This window comes from Musa acuminata, unplaced genomic scaffold (genome assembly GCF_036884655.1).
Source record: "Musa acuminata AAA Group cultivar baxijiao unplaced genomic scaffold, Cavendish_Baxijiao_AAA HiC_scaffold_1138, whole genome shotgun sequence".
Taxonomy (NCBI): domain Eukaryota; kingdom Viridiplantae; phylum Streptophyta; class Magnoliopsida; order Zingiberales; family Musaceae; genus Musa; species Musa acuminata.
In genome coordinates this window covers 4,304,060-4,322,376 of record NW_027021350.1, presented here as the reverse complement: position 1 = coordinate 4,322,376, position 18,317 = coordinate 4,304,060, and the positions used below count along the sequence as shown (strand labels likewise).

At 38.1% G+C, this 18,317-nt stretch overlaps 2 protein-coding genes across 6 annotated transcripts in view; one reads left to right on the top strand and one right to left on the bottom strand.

The window, feature by feature from the left end:
* Window positions 1-1,749: 1,749 nt before the first annotated feature.
* On the top strand, window positions 1,750-6,321 carry LOC103973037 (transcription factor MYBS3). The gene is made up of 3 exons (XM_009387501.3): window positions 1,750-2,218; window positions 5,219-5,427; window positions 5,533-6,321. The coding sequence occupies exons 1-3, from the start codon at window positions 1,888-1,890 to the stop codon at window positions 6,055-6,057; spliced, it is 1,065 nt and encodes a 354-aa protein (XP_009385776.2). The 5' UTR covers window positions 1,750-1,887; the 3' UTR covers window positions 6,058-6,321.
* Window positions 6,322-6,783: 462 nt separating this feature from the next.
* The window catches only part of LOC135586651 (probable RNA-dependent RNA polymerase 5), a 34,221-nt gene continuing 22,687 nt past the window's right edge, over window positions 6,784-18,317 (bottom strand). For 3 of the 5 annotated variants that reach the window (XM_065179043.1, XM_065179044.1, XM_065179047.1), the window contains 11 exons: window positions 14,399-14,473; window positions 14,228-14,299; window positions 13,689-13,795; window positions 12,835-12,983; window positions 12,368-12,590; window positions 11,984-12,209; window positions 10,410-10,558; window positions 8,944-9,106; window positions 8,218-8,356; window positions 7,326-7,498; window positions 6,784-7,245 (listed from right to left, as the gene is read on the bottom strand). In XM_065179043.1, coding sequence (XP_065035115.1) covers window positions 7,006-7,245; window positions 7,326-7,498; window positions 8,218-8,356; window positions 8,944-9,106; window positions 10,410-10,558; window positions 11,984-12,209; window positions 12,368-12,590; window positions 12,835-12,983; window positions 13,689-13,795; window positions 14,228-14,299; window positions 14,399-14,473 — 1,716 coding nt within the window. In that variant the 3' untranslated portion in view covers window positions 6,784-7,005. Of the gene's footprint in view, window positions 7,246-7,325; window positions 7,499-8,217; window positions 8,357-8,394; window positions 8,448-8,943; window positions 9,107-10,409; window positions 10,559-11,983; window positions 12,210-12,367; window positions 12,591-12,834; window positions 12,984-13,688; window positions 13,796-14,227; window positions 14,300-14,398; window positions 14,474-18,317 lie in introns of those variants that run through there. The other 2 variants (XR_010512644.1, XM_065179045.1) reach the window with 2 other exon arrangements.

The following is an 18,317-nucleotide window of genomic DNA, read 5'->3' as shown; positions in this document are numbered from 1 at the left end:
TCGGAGTAAAAATATAAGATAAATAGATTATATGAGTGGATGGTGAAAGAGTTGGCAATAGGAATATTTCAGTCCTTCTTCAACCATCCATACATTTTAGAAGAAGACATGGGGATGACTATCTCTTATTCTCTTCTCATGAAACTAAGAAGCCTTTGAAGTCAAAGGTGCCATCTTATTCTAGAAAAATGCCAGGAAATATCTTCCATCCATTTAGCCATTGATTTTAGAACAATAAATTCAGCACTATATATATATATATATATATATATATATATATATATATATATTCTATCTTCTTCCTTTGTCTAAGACATTAAATTAAGCACAAATAGCAATATTAATGATGATTTGTTACAATGCCCTAATTATTTGAGATTGATGATGTATATTTCTTTTTCAATATTAAGCATTGTATCAAAAAATATGTTTTATTAAATAAAAAATATGTCACATATATGTTAGGTCTATTACTTATTATTAACCTACTTTTGCATGAGAGCATAAAGTATTCAGAGTATTTGTATTCGTTCCATTCAGTTAGTTACGGTAATTCATTTACTTATTATCATCGAATTTAAATTTATGAAATATAAAAAGTTTTATAAAAAAGATGAGAAATATATTGATACTGATCTTACGAAGTTTTATATTTATGATTGAATATTTTTTTTCAATATTAAGCACTGTATAGAGTGGTATTTTTGATTAAATAATAAATATATCATATGTTATGTCAGTTCTCTCATGTAATTTAATCTTTACAATTAACACTCTTCCTATGTTAACTATCTTTTTAAGGTTATGCCTGTGCTCTCAAATTAACTTTTTATTAATAAAATTATTAAAAATAAAATATTAAAATTAATTTTTTATCCATCATTTATATATAGCATATGGTGTCAGTGTTTTTCTTTAATATAGTTGAGAGCATTAGGATAGATAAGAATATTTTATTTTTATTTTTAAAAATTATTAAAAAAATAATATATATATATATATATATTTATTTAATTATAAAAAATATAAAATAATAAATATAAGAGATAATATTGTAATTACTCCTTCTACTCCACATCCTGTTTACATAGAACCAGTTGACCCCAAAGAAGTAAACACCCTTTCCTTCCATCCCCCTCTGGAAGCATCTCCGTACGGACACCCACCACCGTGGCGTTCCCGTTATTTCGTCCAACTCCGGCGACACGATCCTCCTGACCGACCACGTGTTTGCCGTGGCTTCCGCACACGTGTAACGACCGCCTTGCGCGACGACAAAGTTGGGGTCGGGCGTACCCCCAACGAGCATCACGTGATCATTCACGTGGCGCCAGTGTCAGGGATTCAACGGCTGCGATCGGTTCTCCTCTCGAAGTCCACCAAATGGTGTGTCGCGCCGAACGCGTGGTCCGCCATGGTGGCTGCCACGTCATCTAAACCCTTTATGGGTAAGATTGTAACTTCACTCGGTCATTTACATGAGACAAAGCCGTGATAGATCCGTTGACGAGCACCATCGTCACTAAACCTAACGTTACTCGATTCTGTACCTGTCCCGTAGGACCGGGACCCACAGAGGACGAGACGGGCAAGTGATAAAGGGTACGAAAACGGGTAAGCGAAAGACACCGTCGAGCCGGGCGATCGGGCTCGCGAGGCAATGAACGGTAAAGATGATCCCCGCGACGGACGGTGGCCCTGTTCTCTTGTCGCCATCCCAGGGCATTCTCGTAATTACGGTGGAAGGGCGTGGGGGGTCACGGAAGTCGGCGCCTTGATACCGTAATGTCCCGCCGCCTCCGTCGCGGACGCAGCTCTCTCCGCGGAGAGGGAGAGGTCGACGCGGGGAGGGCGTGAGCACGGGGAAAGGCGGCGGCGGAGGCGGAGATGACGAGGCGGTGCTCGCACTGCAGCAACAACGGCCACAACTCCCGGACGTGTCCGGCGCGGGGAGGGGGCGTGCGGCTCTTCGGGGTGCGGCTGGCGGAGGGGGTGGCGGCCATGAAGAAGAGCGCGAGCATGGGGTGCCTTCCTTCCTCCTCCACCTCCGCCGCCGCGTGCGCCGCGTCGTCCTCACCCGCCGCCGGTGCCGCCGCGTCGCCATGCGGCGATCCGCTTGTCGACCACCACCACTCCGCCTCCGCCGCCTCCGGTTACGCTTCCGATGACCCCGCCCGTGCCTCCTGTTCTTCTAATTGCCGCAGCGAGCGCAAGAAAGGTCCGCCCTTTTCCCCCTTCAAGTTCACATCGATCCATGGTCGAAGGATCGGCCTTTCTTGCTTTTCCCTAATGATCTCCATCCGGTCAATCTATTCCCTTTCTCCATTCATCTATTTTGTTCAAAAAGATGGTTTCTTTCATCGTTGTGCACTTGGGATCGTCTTTTTATGTCTCGTTTTCCTTATGATCTGTGTTGGTTTTCTCTGAGTGTTGCATAGATTTTGATCTTGATGTTTCCTTTGGACCCAATAAACTTTACATACCAAAGATGAACTCATGTTTCACTTGTTAAATAATATCTTTTTTTTCGGGGAGGAACTTCTAAGAAACCATATCATTTCTTCTGTTTTTTCGTGATTTGTAGTCACTCTGGTTTCTTCCTTCTACACTGTAATCAATGGGATGCATCTTTATATAGTTTGGAGTGGCTACTTTTTCTTACCTCTTTAATCGATTCCCTATTCTTAGTGTTCCTTCTTTACTCGTTTGTGTGGGCGGCTCGGAACCGTCCAATGTGTTCAACACCTCGAGGCAAGGCCCATATAATAATATCCAATGGGTTTAGCACGTAATTTTGTGACCACAATTGAAAGCGATGGTCCATAAAATATAGTTTCTGCGTTTGCGCTTTGCAGGCCATAATATGGTTAGTCTGGTCGTGTGATTGTTTCATGGTCTCGATCAAGGGGCCACGGGGTTCATATTAGGTGTTCGTCTGTATGCCTTCATTATTTTACTCTAATATTTGAGTCTTTTCATAGCCTATGTTTTGTACGCCTTCATTTGTCTAATGTTTTCCTTCTTAGAGACCAATTTCTTAGCGATCGATTGTTCATTTGTTGTGAAAGTTTTTCTTACACCATTCTGAACTTTCTATGCCACTAGGATGATGTATATGATTGATTGCATATGTGGCATGTCATCATCAAGTATAAGTCTATTCCAGTTTTCTTTTCTTAGTTCAAATAGTTTTTTATGAGAACTTCGATTGGAAAAAAGAAAATACTCTGTTGTGCATACTGCATAGAAAATATACTTCGTTTCTGCTTCAACAGAGATTGGCAGTTGCTGCCTAGCAATTGTGAATCTCTAATGCACAAGTTCTAAATTTGGGTCTAGGTTTGGAAATTCCAGAATCATGCAATGTTTGACGTACCAAAGCGTACTGTTCGATATGGACTGTGTGTACCGGTCGGACTAGTATGGGTGGTACATTGGTATACTTTGGTATGCTCAGTATAACTCGGTATGTACCGTATCGCAAGCTGGTTGGTATACCGGTAATGCGAACCATGGAATCATGTCCACTATCAGTCTTGATAATTGTAGAAAGATAATAGTCAAACCTGAAACCCATCTTGACCTGCATTATTCGTCACCTGCAACATGAGATTGTATTGTTCCTGGCAAATTCACCTAACTAATCGTCTCAGTCTGTGCTAAAAAGTTGATCTGCTGGAGGTACACAGTATGCCTTATCTTTGGTTGGTTCCTTCTCATCCATGTCTCCATAAATTTTTCTTGTTTATGAGGATTATTCACTTCTTTCTCTACTGCTGTTTTGCATGCGAGTTGATGTAACTTGGATGTAATTTTCTGTGACATTCTCGGATATTTATCTTTGTTCTTACTAGTTTATTGTGCTCTATTGTATTCTGTAAACCCATGATGGCTATTTTTTCACTTAAGAATCTCATGTTGCTTGCCAAATGATCTTGTTGGGTGTTTCTTTTTTTTGCTTGAGATCTGTGATTTCTTCAATTCTGTTGACAAAGAAATTAAAGGTAGAAATGTGTGTGCTTTTTCTGGATCAAGAACTATGTTCTGTCTTTTCGGTCATTCTCTATTTGCTGATTCTCATCTTCAGAGAACAGTGATGAGGTAAGAGCTTCTATCACATTAGGCCATGTTATTTTCCCATTGCCAGATCAACCAAGTCAGTCAAAAATGCGGGCATCATCCATGAGACTCCCAAAAATGCAGAGTCCACGGAGGGGGTGCATATGCAGCCTTACCCGCAAATAGAGAGAGATTATTTAAATCAATTGTGGCTGTATTTAAGTACCATGTCAGCAATCAAGCAACTTTAGCCTGTGTTGCATACCATGATTTCTGGTTATGTTAGGTTCTCAGCTTCCTGCACTATAATTCACTAACTCATAGCTGAAAGAGAACAAGATGAGACATTCTAGACCAAAAGGAAATGCTACCCTTGTGAGCTTCACATGTTTTGAGGGCTTTGTGAAATTTTTTGTTGATTTGACTAGTTGATGATCAATATCAGTTTTCCTTGTTTAAAGGAATCCAACTCATTGCATAATAACATAAAGACCCAGAACACACAATGGATACTTTGTAGGCTCCTTTATTTTCAGACTTCATTCTTGACACAATTAAGGATGAATTAATCACCTCAATTGTGGTTTGACAGTGGTTCCACTTGGTTTTGCAAGCCTTTCCAAGTTTGTGTTCCAAGCTGTTAGATTTTTGGTAACTTATTTTGGCACCGTCACATAACTATTCTGATGTATACGTTCGGTAATGGAGAAGTTAGCATAACATAGAATAATAGATTACTTATATGCTTTAATGGACTCTTCTGATCGATGAGCTCCAGAACCATATCTGATATTTTTTGTAGGATAAATTCCTGAAGGACATCTTATCTCAAATTACTTGATGGCGATCTGATAATTCTATTATTTGTTTTATGAATATTTAGAGCAATATTGTTTTATGTCTACATCTTTAACTACAAGCAAGACTTCCTGGAAATGAACTTCAATTTTTAGTCGTTGACGTACCATGTAAATTTTTAGCTTTTCCCTGTATGTTTGTGTGAAGGTTTAGGTTACGTGTCTTGTCTATTTCGTGGTACTTCTAAATTGTGATAAACTATGGAACATTTCTTCTGTTTAAAATTTAGGTTTAGATTTCGTTGTTGAAGACTCACATTAAATTCAGAGAACCAATATTCTAATAGTGCACCGTTTAGCAGGTGTCCCTTGGACCGAAGATGAGCATCGGATGTTCTTGATGGGCCTTCAGAAACTGGGAAAAGGTGACTGGCGTGGAATAGCTCGGAACTATGTTGTGTCTAGGACCCCAACACAAGTTGCAAGCCACGCACAAAAATATTTCATCCGACAGAGCAATGCCTCAAGAAGAAAGAGACGCTCCAGCTTGTTTGACATGGTCCCTGAAATGGTTCAGCTTCTTTGTCACTTTATCTTCATTCTTTCTATGTTCTGCAGTACTACATGGATATATAAACATTTCCTTTTTTTGTTCTTTGTCTGAATGTTCGTGCAGCCAATTGACCATGGCCCTCCACATGAAGAACAGTTGTTGCCCAATTCTCCTATTGAAGTCGAGACCACCAATAAATTGCCAGCTTTGCATCTTGGTCTACAGGGACCCAAGCCTATCGAACCCTCAACAACCGAGCACGTTGCGGAACCAAGAGAAAGTATCCCACATGAGAATCATCCGGTAATGATGCTACCAATGTTCTACCCGACCTTCATACCAGTGCCTGTGCCATTCTTGCCTTCGGATTTGGCCGCCACTGCTAAAGATGATACGATGGGGGAAGCCCACGAGGTTGTAAAGCCAACTCCTGTTGTCCGAAAGGAGCCAGTGAACATGGATGAGGTCATCAGCATGTCGAAGCTCCGCATTGGCGAGGGTGTAGCCAGGAGCATAGAGCCATCTGCTCTCTCCTTCAAACTGTTGGGTTCCTCCTCTGCTTCAAGGCAGTCCGCCTTTCACATCAACCCCTCCATTGCCATGCCTGATCTGAACCAAAGCAGCGGCAGCCCTATCCATGCAGTTTGAGACAAACATTGTCTCTTGTTCTCCGACACCGGTATCCTAATATCAGCGTCAGGTTATATAGTACATCAGATTCTTGCCCTAGTGTGAATTAAACTGAAGTTCTTGTCATAATTGAACTGCAGTTCTCAATGAATAAGGCCTTTCTTGTCAGTATCATGCAGCCAAAGCTGCCTTCTATGGTAGTTTTCAGTCATACTAGTATGAAGAAGAAATCACATGAAGTAGGGGATTCTTATTTCTATAAACAGTATTTTGAATTTACAATAGTTATGTGCAAATATTTCTTTTTCTGTGATCCATAATTATGTGCATAAACACATTTACAATGCCATCACCCGTGATCAATTTATTCTACTTTGTTTTCTACAAAAACTACGTCTTTCCTTTCTTAGTGTTGCTTAAATCTCGACAATCCATCATAAACAATGCAACTCAAAAGAGGGCAGAAGGAGAGCCATTACTTTTTTGACTTCCAGCTACTAAGCCTTCAGAAGAACAAAGCTGAATCAACCAAAAGGCATATTGATCTCCTATGCAATCCACAAGCATCTCAAATCTCAACATATCAATTGATTGAGGCAGCATATCACATGAGCCACAAGTTGAAGCTTGAATTGGTTAGAGATACAAATTGCACCATACACCATATAGGGGAGCAAGAAGATAAATCCAAATGCAATGATGTCTCCCATCCACAAATGTCTTAAATCGATGACAGGAAGCACATCCAGAACCATGAACACCGATTTTAAATGATGAAAAGTAAAGTATATAACATACAGATACAAAATTTGTCCGCGTGAACATGTAACATCTATAATTACACAATCTTGTACTTTATCTTACACGATACTATCGACAGAACAAATAGCATCAACTAATAAAATGTAATACATGCATTACATGATTCTAAAAGAGCTACGTTAGATGATTTTTACAACATCTGTTTTATCGAAGAATTTCTTTTAGTGCAGTTATCGAACAAGGGATTGTACATTTTTCCCCTTGTCTTGAAGCATGCAGCATGCATAATGCTCGTCCTGCGACTTTCCAGGCAAAGCTGCATCTGCCAACAGCCTGACACCTCTCTGCATAGTCGTAAGCATTGTTGTAGATGGCAAGAGCTTCATCCCAGATATCTTCCAGCTTCCTAGGGCTTTCTTCAAATTCGGCAGCTCCATATAACAACTAAGATTTGTCCAATAAATGAGAACCTTTTGAACGAAAAATTATATAGTTGTCTTTCAATAAAATTATGGTACACTTACCAACTTATATTTCTGTATTATTTCATCTGCCATTTCATTTTTGGAATCTTTAGTTTCGTGCTTCATTTCCATGACCTGCTTCATTTCTTTCAGATAGTTGCTGTACCTTTGGCTCCACAATAACAGGCAAGACTGAGACGGCTCTTCCGTAAAACAAGGAAGTTTCGATATACCTGCAGCCCAAATTGTAAATCCTTGAGCACTGGAGTTGAAAGGGTGTAGGGACCAGACCGCTCGGGAAGGAATGGTCTTGGTGACGAGTGATCATCTATAACAGTGCAAGATATACAATGTTTTTGGTTCCAAGTAAAACAAAGTTGTTCATGCTTACACAACGAATGCATTGGTCTGTTACAATTTTATTATTGCATGCTTTTCAGACTTCATAGCTAAAAAGAACTCCATCTAATATGATCTACATAGAAATCTTAGTTCAAAAGAACTGCAGATAATAACATATCATAAAATAATATTAAACATGTTTTATTTAATTAAATCTATATCATTAGCAATATATGGCCTTTCAGGCGACGATCTGTGTCCATCAGGCCTTTCTAAGGAGTTATTGCTTACGACCATGCATGCTGACAACTTTGATATAAAGTTGTCATCATTCATCATTCCAGTTTAGCTGCACAGACAGGCTGCTAGTTTTTTAATGGTGCATAGAATTTGATTACATACCATCAGGGAGAAAAAAAAAAAGGGGGGGGGGGGGGGGGGGGGGGGGCGGGGGCATGCTGCACATCACAAAAGCTAGTTAGGGTACTGACTTATGCTTTATGCAAATGCACATATAGTTTATGCTGGGCACCTGGATCGATTACTTAGTGAGCAACCAGGTTTTCATAATTGTGCATCACATACAAAGTCCAGGAACAGAAGTACTCGCCATTAGATGGAGGATCTTCAGTTTGCACTGAACTCACTTTATCAAAGATCAATCCCAGGATGGACATCGAAGTATAAGAATTTGACCTTTCCATGTAATGTGGATACTTCTCAGCCTTGAGCTCAATTGGAACTTCTACCTAGTTTACGAAATGGTAGATTAGTAAAGCAAACTCACCTTGTGAATGATAGATTAACCAGAAACACAACTCATTAGAGATCACCATGTGCCTGTAAAGAAGCATAAAATTTATTGAAGCACAAAGAAAAAGTGACATGGCATCCGTAGAACCCTTTCAAGATAGCTACTTAAGATAGATATTACCACTATGAAAGCACAGCAAAAATGACAGCGTTGCCACTTTCATAGGAAAGATCTTGTCAAGCCATGCTAGTGTTACTAGGAGCAATAGGGTGAGATGAATAGTTGTGTCACGTAAAATGATAGACAACATAAACTAGTCTCAACTAGCTACAAACATCCAGTGAATGAGAGTAGAGATAAACATCCAACGAACCATAGAACCTTAAACATTAAGAAATAAAAAAAAATATTTAGTAAAAAAGAACAAGGGCATGACTGCTTGAAACAGCTTTCTGCCAGAGCACCAAAAATTGAGTATGACAAAAGTGTCTTTCGGAAAAGAAACTGTCAGTTTTAACAGATTAAAAGAAGATTAAGAAACCTGACTTTGAACAACTAGTCAACTAGTACTCAGAAACTGACCTTCACTCCACTTTTTGGTGCATCCAATGCATCATAATATATATTAACTAACTGAAGAATTTTTTCTTTCAGACATTCCTTTTCCTCTGCGCATTCATCACCCAGAGTTAGCAGCCTATCCATATAGGACAGCCAGCAATCAGATGCCACGCTAACTGTGTTACTGGAAGAAGGATATCAAATTCCATGTGTGAGTATGCTGGAGAAATAATAAGAAAACAAATGGGCAACACTATAATGCAAGAATGCCTAGAGGTGTTTTTGAGCATACGAGAACTTGTTTTTGTTTTGTAAATGTAACCAGGAAGATAGCTTCTTGTAAGAAAGATAATATTATGAGAGTACATGTGATAAAAAATTCCAAGCATGGGGTGAGAGTATAATAAGAATAAGACTGAGCAAGAGCACATCAGAATTTGTAAATCTGATCTGGAGCTAGGAGAACTTGTTCTAGGTGTATCTGTTTATGATTGTATCTAGGAAAATTAGCTTTCCATAAGAAAGTAAAAACCAATATAGTACTGTATTAAAGCAAATTGGAAGATGAACTAAAAAAAAAGACATACATAATATGAATCACTAGCTACGAAAATTGTAAAGTAAATCAATGCTTATTTGCTACCTTTGCATGTAGGTTTTCCATTTTTCTTATTACGTGCCACAAAGACAATTGCCAACCTTTTGGCATGGCCATACCGAAGACAAATCACATACCCTCGTGCTATGTAACACTTATCACTAGTAACTATTATCAATGGTTGGCTATATGATCAAATAATACAGCCATAACAATAGGATAATTCCTTTCCTTTTATGCGATTATTTTTTCCAACATACTTATGGATCTTAGCAAACAATTATTGACATGACCAAAACTGCACCCTTTTTGGGCCCCACTCCTGCTAAATCCTGGTTCTGCGCTCAGAAACAACCACAATAAACTACAGTGTTGTGACCTGAGAGGAAGCAATGAAGCACCTCACAGATCCATTATTTTGCAAAGCATACCTGTCATAGAGTAATAAAGTGCAACAATCTCTATCTTGTTCTATATAAAATTTTCAAAAAAGAAGCCAAGTCTTAGTTTTGGCATATTCATCATCCTCTAGAATATGTACTAACACATTTCCTTCCTACCCAACTTTCACTTTTGCAAAAGTGAAAAATGAATGACTGACCAACCTTTTTAGTTTTGACAGCTTTTGAATTTCTTATAGAGTGGACTTGAGCTTGAAAATTTGGATCATAATATGATAAATCTATTCTTGATCAGTCAAGTAACTCATAGGAAAACCTAGACAAGGTACAGGAACAACTGAAGATGCTAGTTTGTCAGGCTAAAAATTCACTTCCATCTTTAAAACAATGTTGCAATTCTACTTGTTTGCAGATGGTGTCTAAGTGAATAGACATAGTTCTGACTCCATAATTAGTGAGTTCATATGAAATGATACACATGAAAATACCTTGGCTTGAATCTGTTGATCAAGAATTGTTGGAAGAGTTCCCTTTCCAATTCTTTACTAGAAAACTCAATAGGTTTTTTTTGTTGAATGCCTCTCATATTTGAAGGTGTCGGAGTCCATGGCATGCTACTCCTAAAATATTGCAACAACTGAACAAAGAAGGATAATGCATGATTAATCAGGTAGTATAAAATGTTCCAAGTGTAAAAGCAGTAGCATAAACTTGATATAATATTATAATCTAGGAGAATGTCCAACCATAATTGTACAAATTATGGAATCTACAGCAAACAAGGAGAGAACTAAGCCATGTCTTCCAAGATGCAATGTAATTTGTAGATTACTTGAGAAGCACCAAAGATTTACCATATCCGGTGCATCTGATGGTTTTGCAGAAATTAGTTAAAACTAGGAATAGGATCTGAAACAGAAAAATAACGAGCAATGAAGGATAACAACAAGAAATTATTTGCATAGATTGCCTAAAGAACATGGTGAGCTACTGCTTAATACCAAGTAAATTATTAAATCATAAAACATAGAAATTGCATTAGCAACGAACGGTAACACCAAGAAACTTCTTACATACTTCACCTCAAAAAACATGGTTGCCATACTTAATAGTTAATACCATGTAGATTATTAAATCATAAAATAAAGGAGCACACATCTGTAGTCCCATGTGCTAGACACAAGACAGAGGACAATGACTGCTCATTTCAGATATGACTATACATAAACACCACAACCAACTTATCACAGTTAAAAGATAAGAGATGTTACAGATAGTATAAAAACTCCAAAAACAATTTTATACGTGTACCATCCAAATGACAAAAGTTTCAGTGTTACAACTCAAGTTCAGAAGAAAAGGACAGTATTTACTTGATTTCAATTTATTTCTTTAACCATAGTAGAGAAAACTGAAGTTCCAGTAGCTTCTCATAGAATAATGTAAACAATTGTTGGGCCTAAATAAGGTCATTTTGGCTCTAATCAAATCATCTTAAGCTCTAAAATAGTCACTCTCCAACTTTCAATACCTGAAACTTTTTTCTCCTATTAAGTAAATTTATCAACCACAGCAACTCAAAAATTTTATTGTAAATCATAGCAAGTTTACAAATACCGGATGAACTAGTATGTATTGACCGTTATTTGCTGGTCCAAACAAAGACCAATACTAGAACATATATACTGGTACAGATTGGATTTGGTTCTTTATTAATTTTTTCCAATGATAACAAGCGATGCAAGTTGGTATACCACCTAATACACTGCTATCATACCAGTCCAACCAGTTTTTAATACATAGGACCAAACAATTAAAAATAAAGGCAACCTTATGTTTTCTCATTCAGTTAATAGGAAACAGAAATGAATGTTGCACTCATTTATGATAAAAAATCATTATATATCAATGCTTACTACTCATATCTGTGTCAGGCATGTGGAACACTGGAGCAAATGGCCAAAACCTAAGCACGAACAGAACAATTCTACATGATATGTTCCAGGATGAAATACATTTATTAAGAATATAGAAAATGTCTAATAAAAAGAAAAATACTAGCCTGTGAGTTTCTGGAGACCCAGTACATATCACCATCAAAATCACTGTTTGCCATCTCATCAGCTAAAGACCGTGGCCCTTTAGTTGGGAAGAAAATAGCATATTTAGAATATCCTACAAACTTCTCTAAGTCCTTATTGTAGGTTGCAGTCAGAACATGTACGTCACCGAAGTGCAACCCTGGATGCTTATAAACAAGAACATCTCCAGAAACTTGCCCATTTTCACTGCACGAGACCAAATTTTTAAGCATTACGGACTGTTAAGTTTAGAATATTACTGAAGATTCATGCAAGCAAGAAATGACAAACTGGAAAAATAATGGGATAAATATCTATTAAAATAGTTGAAGAGTCCTGAGCAAACTTCACTAGGCAATACATACAGTATAACACAAACTTCATTAGGTTTCAACAACCCTGTGGGGTCTACAGTCCCCATTAGATAATAACAATCCATCACTGGAAGCTTTCCTGTCTTCAAACTCTTCCTTTCTTCTCTCATTAGAATTGAAAGACGAAACTGCAGATATGGCTCATCAAGTGGCATTCCACAAAGTATCATTCGGGACACAAGGAAATCATCCATATCCCCATACTTCAGTGCAACTACAAAACAAAGAAAAGCAGGAAAGTTAAAAAAGCTAACAAATGACACCTCTGGTAAGAAAATTATGAACCAAAGCCATGAAACATAGACACTCTCTTTATCTGACCAGGGATGTCCAGAGACTCAAAATAAATTTATCCAATTGCTGCAGAGTCAATTATCACTTAAATGTCAAAAATAACAAAATAGTAGAGTATGAACCCACCAAGAGATCCAACTATGTATTTTCATCTTAAAAATTACCTCGAAGTGCTGCCTGTTTGCTGTACCTAGCATTTTGGGCATCATCCAGAGAATTCATCAAAAGTTCCAAAAAGAATTCTTTGGGAACTCCTCCGTAGTGAAGCAACACAATCAAGTGCCTTGATAAGCAAGTCCGCTTTGGTTGATTGCTGAGATAATGTGAAAACAAAATCTTGATAAACAATTTCTGATACCAGAAGTACAAGCTGCACTTGCAAATTACCAGCAATAGGAAACATGTCTTTAACACACAAAAAAAAGTTACCAATAGACAAGTAGGCAGACCAAATAATAAACAATCTTGATTTATCCTTATGTATACAAATTCATACTTCCCATTCATTTTGTTTCCACTAGATACATCGACTAAAAAGCCATGAAATTTTTATTATGTGAATTTTGGTTTCCAGGAACTTTAGATCCTGTGGACCAGTTTAGTAGTGTCTATATCATACACAATGCCTTGTCAGCTATTTTTCACATCAACACAACTCATGTTGGTTAATTCTTATATACTAATGAACATGTAGTTATTGTTCGCTTCTTTACAGAAAATGCATATGAAAAAAAAAGCTACGAAAAAAGTGAAGGAAACGAACTTTGTTTCTAGAAATTTTGATGCCATAGATTGTCTGACAGTATTGATATTAAATGAGGCACCTTGTCAACAGATTCCTATGTAAAATTAATTAAAAGAAATCGACTAAGAAAAGTAACATATCTACAGCCAACAAGCCCCACAGCAACAAGAATGGTCATGGCTAAAAGGAAAAGCAATTCTACAACAAAAAATCAGACCAAACCCAATGTTAGCATAATCACCAGAATCTTCATTTTATGTCATGCATACATACCTTGTGGCAACAATCTCTATGGAGTTGCAAGATTGAATATATGAAATATTTGGGTCTGATTTAACCTTTATCATGGAACGCCGTACCTGTATAGTTTCCGGAGGAAGCTACATAGACACATGCACAGTATAAATTAATCATACATCTACTGTTTTCAACAAAACAAAAAGTTAAAACTATAAACATGTGTTTAAGGTTTCAAAGTTATTCCCAAACAATTTCTTTATTAGCTAAGAACATATAGCAGGACCATCACCAATTCCAAATATAAGAATCACAAAAGTTGATAACCTAGTAAGTTATCCAATAGTCAACCACAAAAAGGCCAAACCTTAAATGGAAAATTAACTACAAGTTTCCAAAAATTCATTCTAATAAATGCATGAATAGTTAAGTGCCCTTGTGTTGGGCCATATTTCAGGTTCGATACCATTGAATCTTCTATAAATCACAATGAAATTGAGAGTGAATGACAACTTCAACAATGACATAACTAGTAAATATTAAAATAGTGAACTTGCAAATTTATTTAAGCTTACAAGTTTATTTAGAAGAAGAGTTCCCTTAACAGCTCTTCCGTTGTTGAACATGCGGAACTGGATAAGCAAAGGCTGGTACAAAATGAAGAAGAAGCACATGAATTGTATACAATATTTTGTAGATGGCAAGAAATCAGAATAAGAGCATCATTCACTCCTCTGCCTGCATACCACTTCAGAAGTAAGAGATCTACATTGTGCAGTGCCTAAAAGCCTTTCTAAAGCTTCAGCTCCACCTAAGCATTTCTGAAACACAGAAATTTGAATACAGAACCATGAAGAGAAGAAAAAAATATAATGTAAATAAACCATAAAACAAACATAGATAAGAATAGGCTAGAAATGTAAACACTTTTAAGAATAGAATATAAAAGGAGATGCCTTGGAAACCTAGATGAGGATAACATTAATATTACTTGAACTATGATGGCTAATAAGATTAGGAGTTTAACAAAGAAGATTTTTAATGAAACTAAAGGTAGAGGTGTAACCTTAAGAAAGTGTTAATGGTGGTGCGAGAAAATTAAAAAAGCAATTTTTACTAAAGGATTATGTTTTAAAGATGGGTAAAATTATAAAAATAAGGAAAACTTAAAAGATATAAAGAATCTAAAAAAAGACTAAAAAATGATTAGTATGGCAAGATATAAAGCTTATAATAATTTTTATAATAAATTAGGTACTAAAGATAATAAAAAATATATATATCCAATTGCTAAATCATGGGAAAGATAGTGAAAGGATTTAGATAATATTAGATGCATTAAAGGCATAGATTAAAGAATACCTGTTAATGATAACGAGATTAAGGAAAGATGAAAAAAAATTATTTTTATAAATTATTTAATGAATATTTTACATAGGACTTAGATTTAACAATAAATAATAATGGTAGATTTAATAATCATAGATTTGTTCATAAAATTAGAGCTAATGAAGTAAAAGACATATTAAAGAAGATAAAAATAACTAAAAGTATGGGGCTTGATGATATCCCTATTGAGGTATGAAATAGTATAAGAGAGAATAGATTGATTAACTAGCTTATTTAACAAAATCATGAGATTTGGAAGAATGTATGATGAATGAAGAAAGAGTTTTTTAGTACCAATTTATAAAAATAAGGATGACATACAAAATTATTCAAATTATAAAGAAATTAAAATTATGAGGCATACTATGAAACTTTGAGAAAAAGTTATCGAAAGTAGGATAAAACTTGAAACAAATATCTCTAAAAATTAATTTGGTTTTATGCTTGGAAGATCACCCATAAAAGCTATTTATTTATTAAGACAACTAATGAAAAAGTATAAGGAGAAAACCAAAGATTTGCATATGATTTTTATTAGCTTAGAAAAAGCCTATAATAGGGTTCCTAGAGATTTATTATAGTGAGTTTTAGAAAAGAAAGGTGTATTCACTAATTATATTAATGTTATTAAAGATATGTGTGACATTATAGCTACTAGTGTTAGAACTATAGAGAGTGTGTCTAGTGAGTTTCCTATTAGCATAGGATTACATCAAGGATCCGCCATTAAGTCCCTACATTTTCACATTGATAATGGATGAACTCACTAGTCACTTTGTATGTTATTTGTTAATGAAATTGTCTTAGTTGATAAGAGTATAAGTGGAATTAATTATAAACATGAGCTATGGAGGCAAGACTTAGAAAATAAATATTTTAGATTAAGTAAGAGTGTAAGACTAAAATTGAATATATAAAATGTAATTTTAGTGATTCTAGAAATAGATAGGATAATATAGTTAAGTTGGATGAACAATATGTTCCTTTAAGTAAAAGCTTTAGGTATCTTGGATCAATTATTCAACAAGTCAAAGAGATCGATGAATATATTATTTATAGAGTAAAAATAAGATGATTAAAATGGCGAGGCACTGTCACGAACGGTCATCGCGCACTCACAACAACTCCGTTCAACGAATCGTTCGTCGCACTCATCTACATGTACAGCTGCTTGGTAGCATGTTTTGTCTTGGTTTCGAGTCATTTTGCTTGTAAAAATGTAAGTTCGAACAAGTTATAGCGCTACAAAGCGACCGCTCACCGAATCAAGCAAAACAGCCTCAAAACAGCTCCGTTTTCGTGTGCCACGGGCTGTTTTCTGCAGTCCGCTTCCGCTCACCAAAACGTCAGCCATCTCAGCCCCTTTCAACCCCCCGGGTGGCACAAGGCTGGATGGGGCTTTGGTATAATGTCAGGCGTTGAACAACCTTTCGCAAGTTCACACGTTACCTTGACGGGAACTTGTTGTCGCGCCCGGCACCCGGTGAGCAGTTGTTTGTGGACTTGCAATTGTTCGTTCAACCCTATAAAGTCCTTGTTTTCCCCCTCTCCCTCTTTTCTCTTGTGCACGCAAGGTGCTCGCTGAATTGCTTGTAAAGCTTCCCCCTTTCGCGAGACTTCGGGACTTGTCCGTCGCTCGTTCTTTCGAACTAATCAACTTTCTCTTTTACAAGTCCTTAGGGACCTGCGAGAGGTTGCAAGTGGGCTGATCTTTGCGGAGCAATATCGCAAGGGCGAAGCGCGACTTAGGTAAGGCAAACTAAGTTCGCGTCTTTGCCGCAAGGGTGCCTCGCGACTTAGGCAACGCAAGCTAAGTCCGCGTCTTGGCCGCAAGGGTGCCTCACGCCTTAGACAATTCTAGCTAAGGTCGTGACATTGTGGTATCAGAGCGAGTAAGGACTTCGAGCGAGCAACGAAGGAACTTCGCAACTTCGCCATGGCAAAGCATCGTGGCGAATCAAGCAAGACGGGGCAAGCCGGACCCTTGCCCCAAGCAGCCGTAGGTGGGCTGTATGTGCATACTCGCTCTCATGCTATTGGAGCCGCTCAAGAGGAGCGCGGCAACGAACATGATGAGCGAGAAGTTGGCTACTCTCCACGAGCGGAGGAGGCGCAATCTAGAGTGTTAATTGGGAAAAAGAGTCACAAGGAGAGACTCACAACGGCGGAAACCCACTTGGATATTCTTGAAGCGAGCATGGAGGAACTCTACCATGGCCAACAAAGGCTTGTTGGGGTAAAGAGCTCGCAAGAGGAAGCGGAGTCCAGGATCGACAAGGTCGAGGCCATAGTCGACCGACTGTCTGATGACACCAAAGACTCTGTGCAACACTTGCAAGATGTTGTGGCGGAATTCACTTCAAGGGTGGCCATGCTCACAAGAGCACTAAATGCGGGAGGAAGCAACACCCGCGTTTCACCACCACAAAACTTGAGGGCACCCGAGCCTCATGGTTATGGAGGGGCCAGAGATGCCAAAGAGCTCGAGAATTTTCTGTTCGACATGGAACAATACTTTCGAGCTACGAGGCCCGATTATGAAGATACCAAAGTTTCTATAGCAACAATGTATCTGAACGGAGATGCGAAACTTTGGTGGCGAACCCGTTGGGAGGAGATCCAACAAGGTCGATGTCGGGTTGACACTTGGGAGGACTTGAAGCGAGAGTTGAGAACTCAGTTCCTACCGGAGAACACAGAGTTCGTCGCAAGAAGAAAGTTGAGACAACTCCACCAGAGTACTTCCATCCGAGACTACGTGAAACAATTTTCTGTGCTAATGCTGGATATACAGGACATGTCCGAGAAGGACAAGCTGTCCAGCTTCCTCGATGGTTTGAAGCCATGGGCTCAACAAGAACTAAATCGAAGGAATGTCACCGATGTGGTCGGGGCAATTGCTGCTGCAGAAAGGCTCACCAACTTTGTTTCCTCTGAAGACCCGGGAAGAAGGAAACAATCTTCAGGCAATCGCCCTCTAAAGTATTCTCAAGGGAATGAGCTCAGGGGCGAACAAAAGAAAAAGAGTTCCCACAAAGGGCCAAGCCCGAAGGGCAAGGCCTCGAAACCTAGCGGATACTTCTTGTGCGGGGGGCCGCACATGGTGAGGGAGTGCCCACAAAAGCAGACACTCAATGCTTTAACAGCTTCCATTCACCCCCCTCGGCCAGAAAAGGGCAAAGCTGTTGCTCTTAGTTCGAGCAGTTTTGAATTCAGCAGCGATGACAAGGAGTCGCAAGGACCCCGAATGGGAGCAATGCATTTGTTGAACGCCAT

Coding starts and splice junctions, on each gene's coding strand:
- LOC103973037 (XM_009387501.3), top strand. CDS start 1,888: ATGACGAGGCGGTGCTCGCACTGCAGCAACAACGGCCACAACTCCCGG. Junction 2,219..5,218: donor CCGCAGCGAGCGCAAGAAAG/GTCCGCCCTTTT, acceptor ACCGTTTAGCAG/GTGTCCCTTGGACCGAAGAT. Junction 5,428..5,532: donor TTGACATGGTCCCTGAAATG/GTTCAGCTTCTT, acceptor ATGTTCGTGCAG/CCAATTGACCATGGCCCTCC.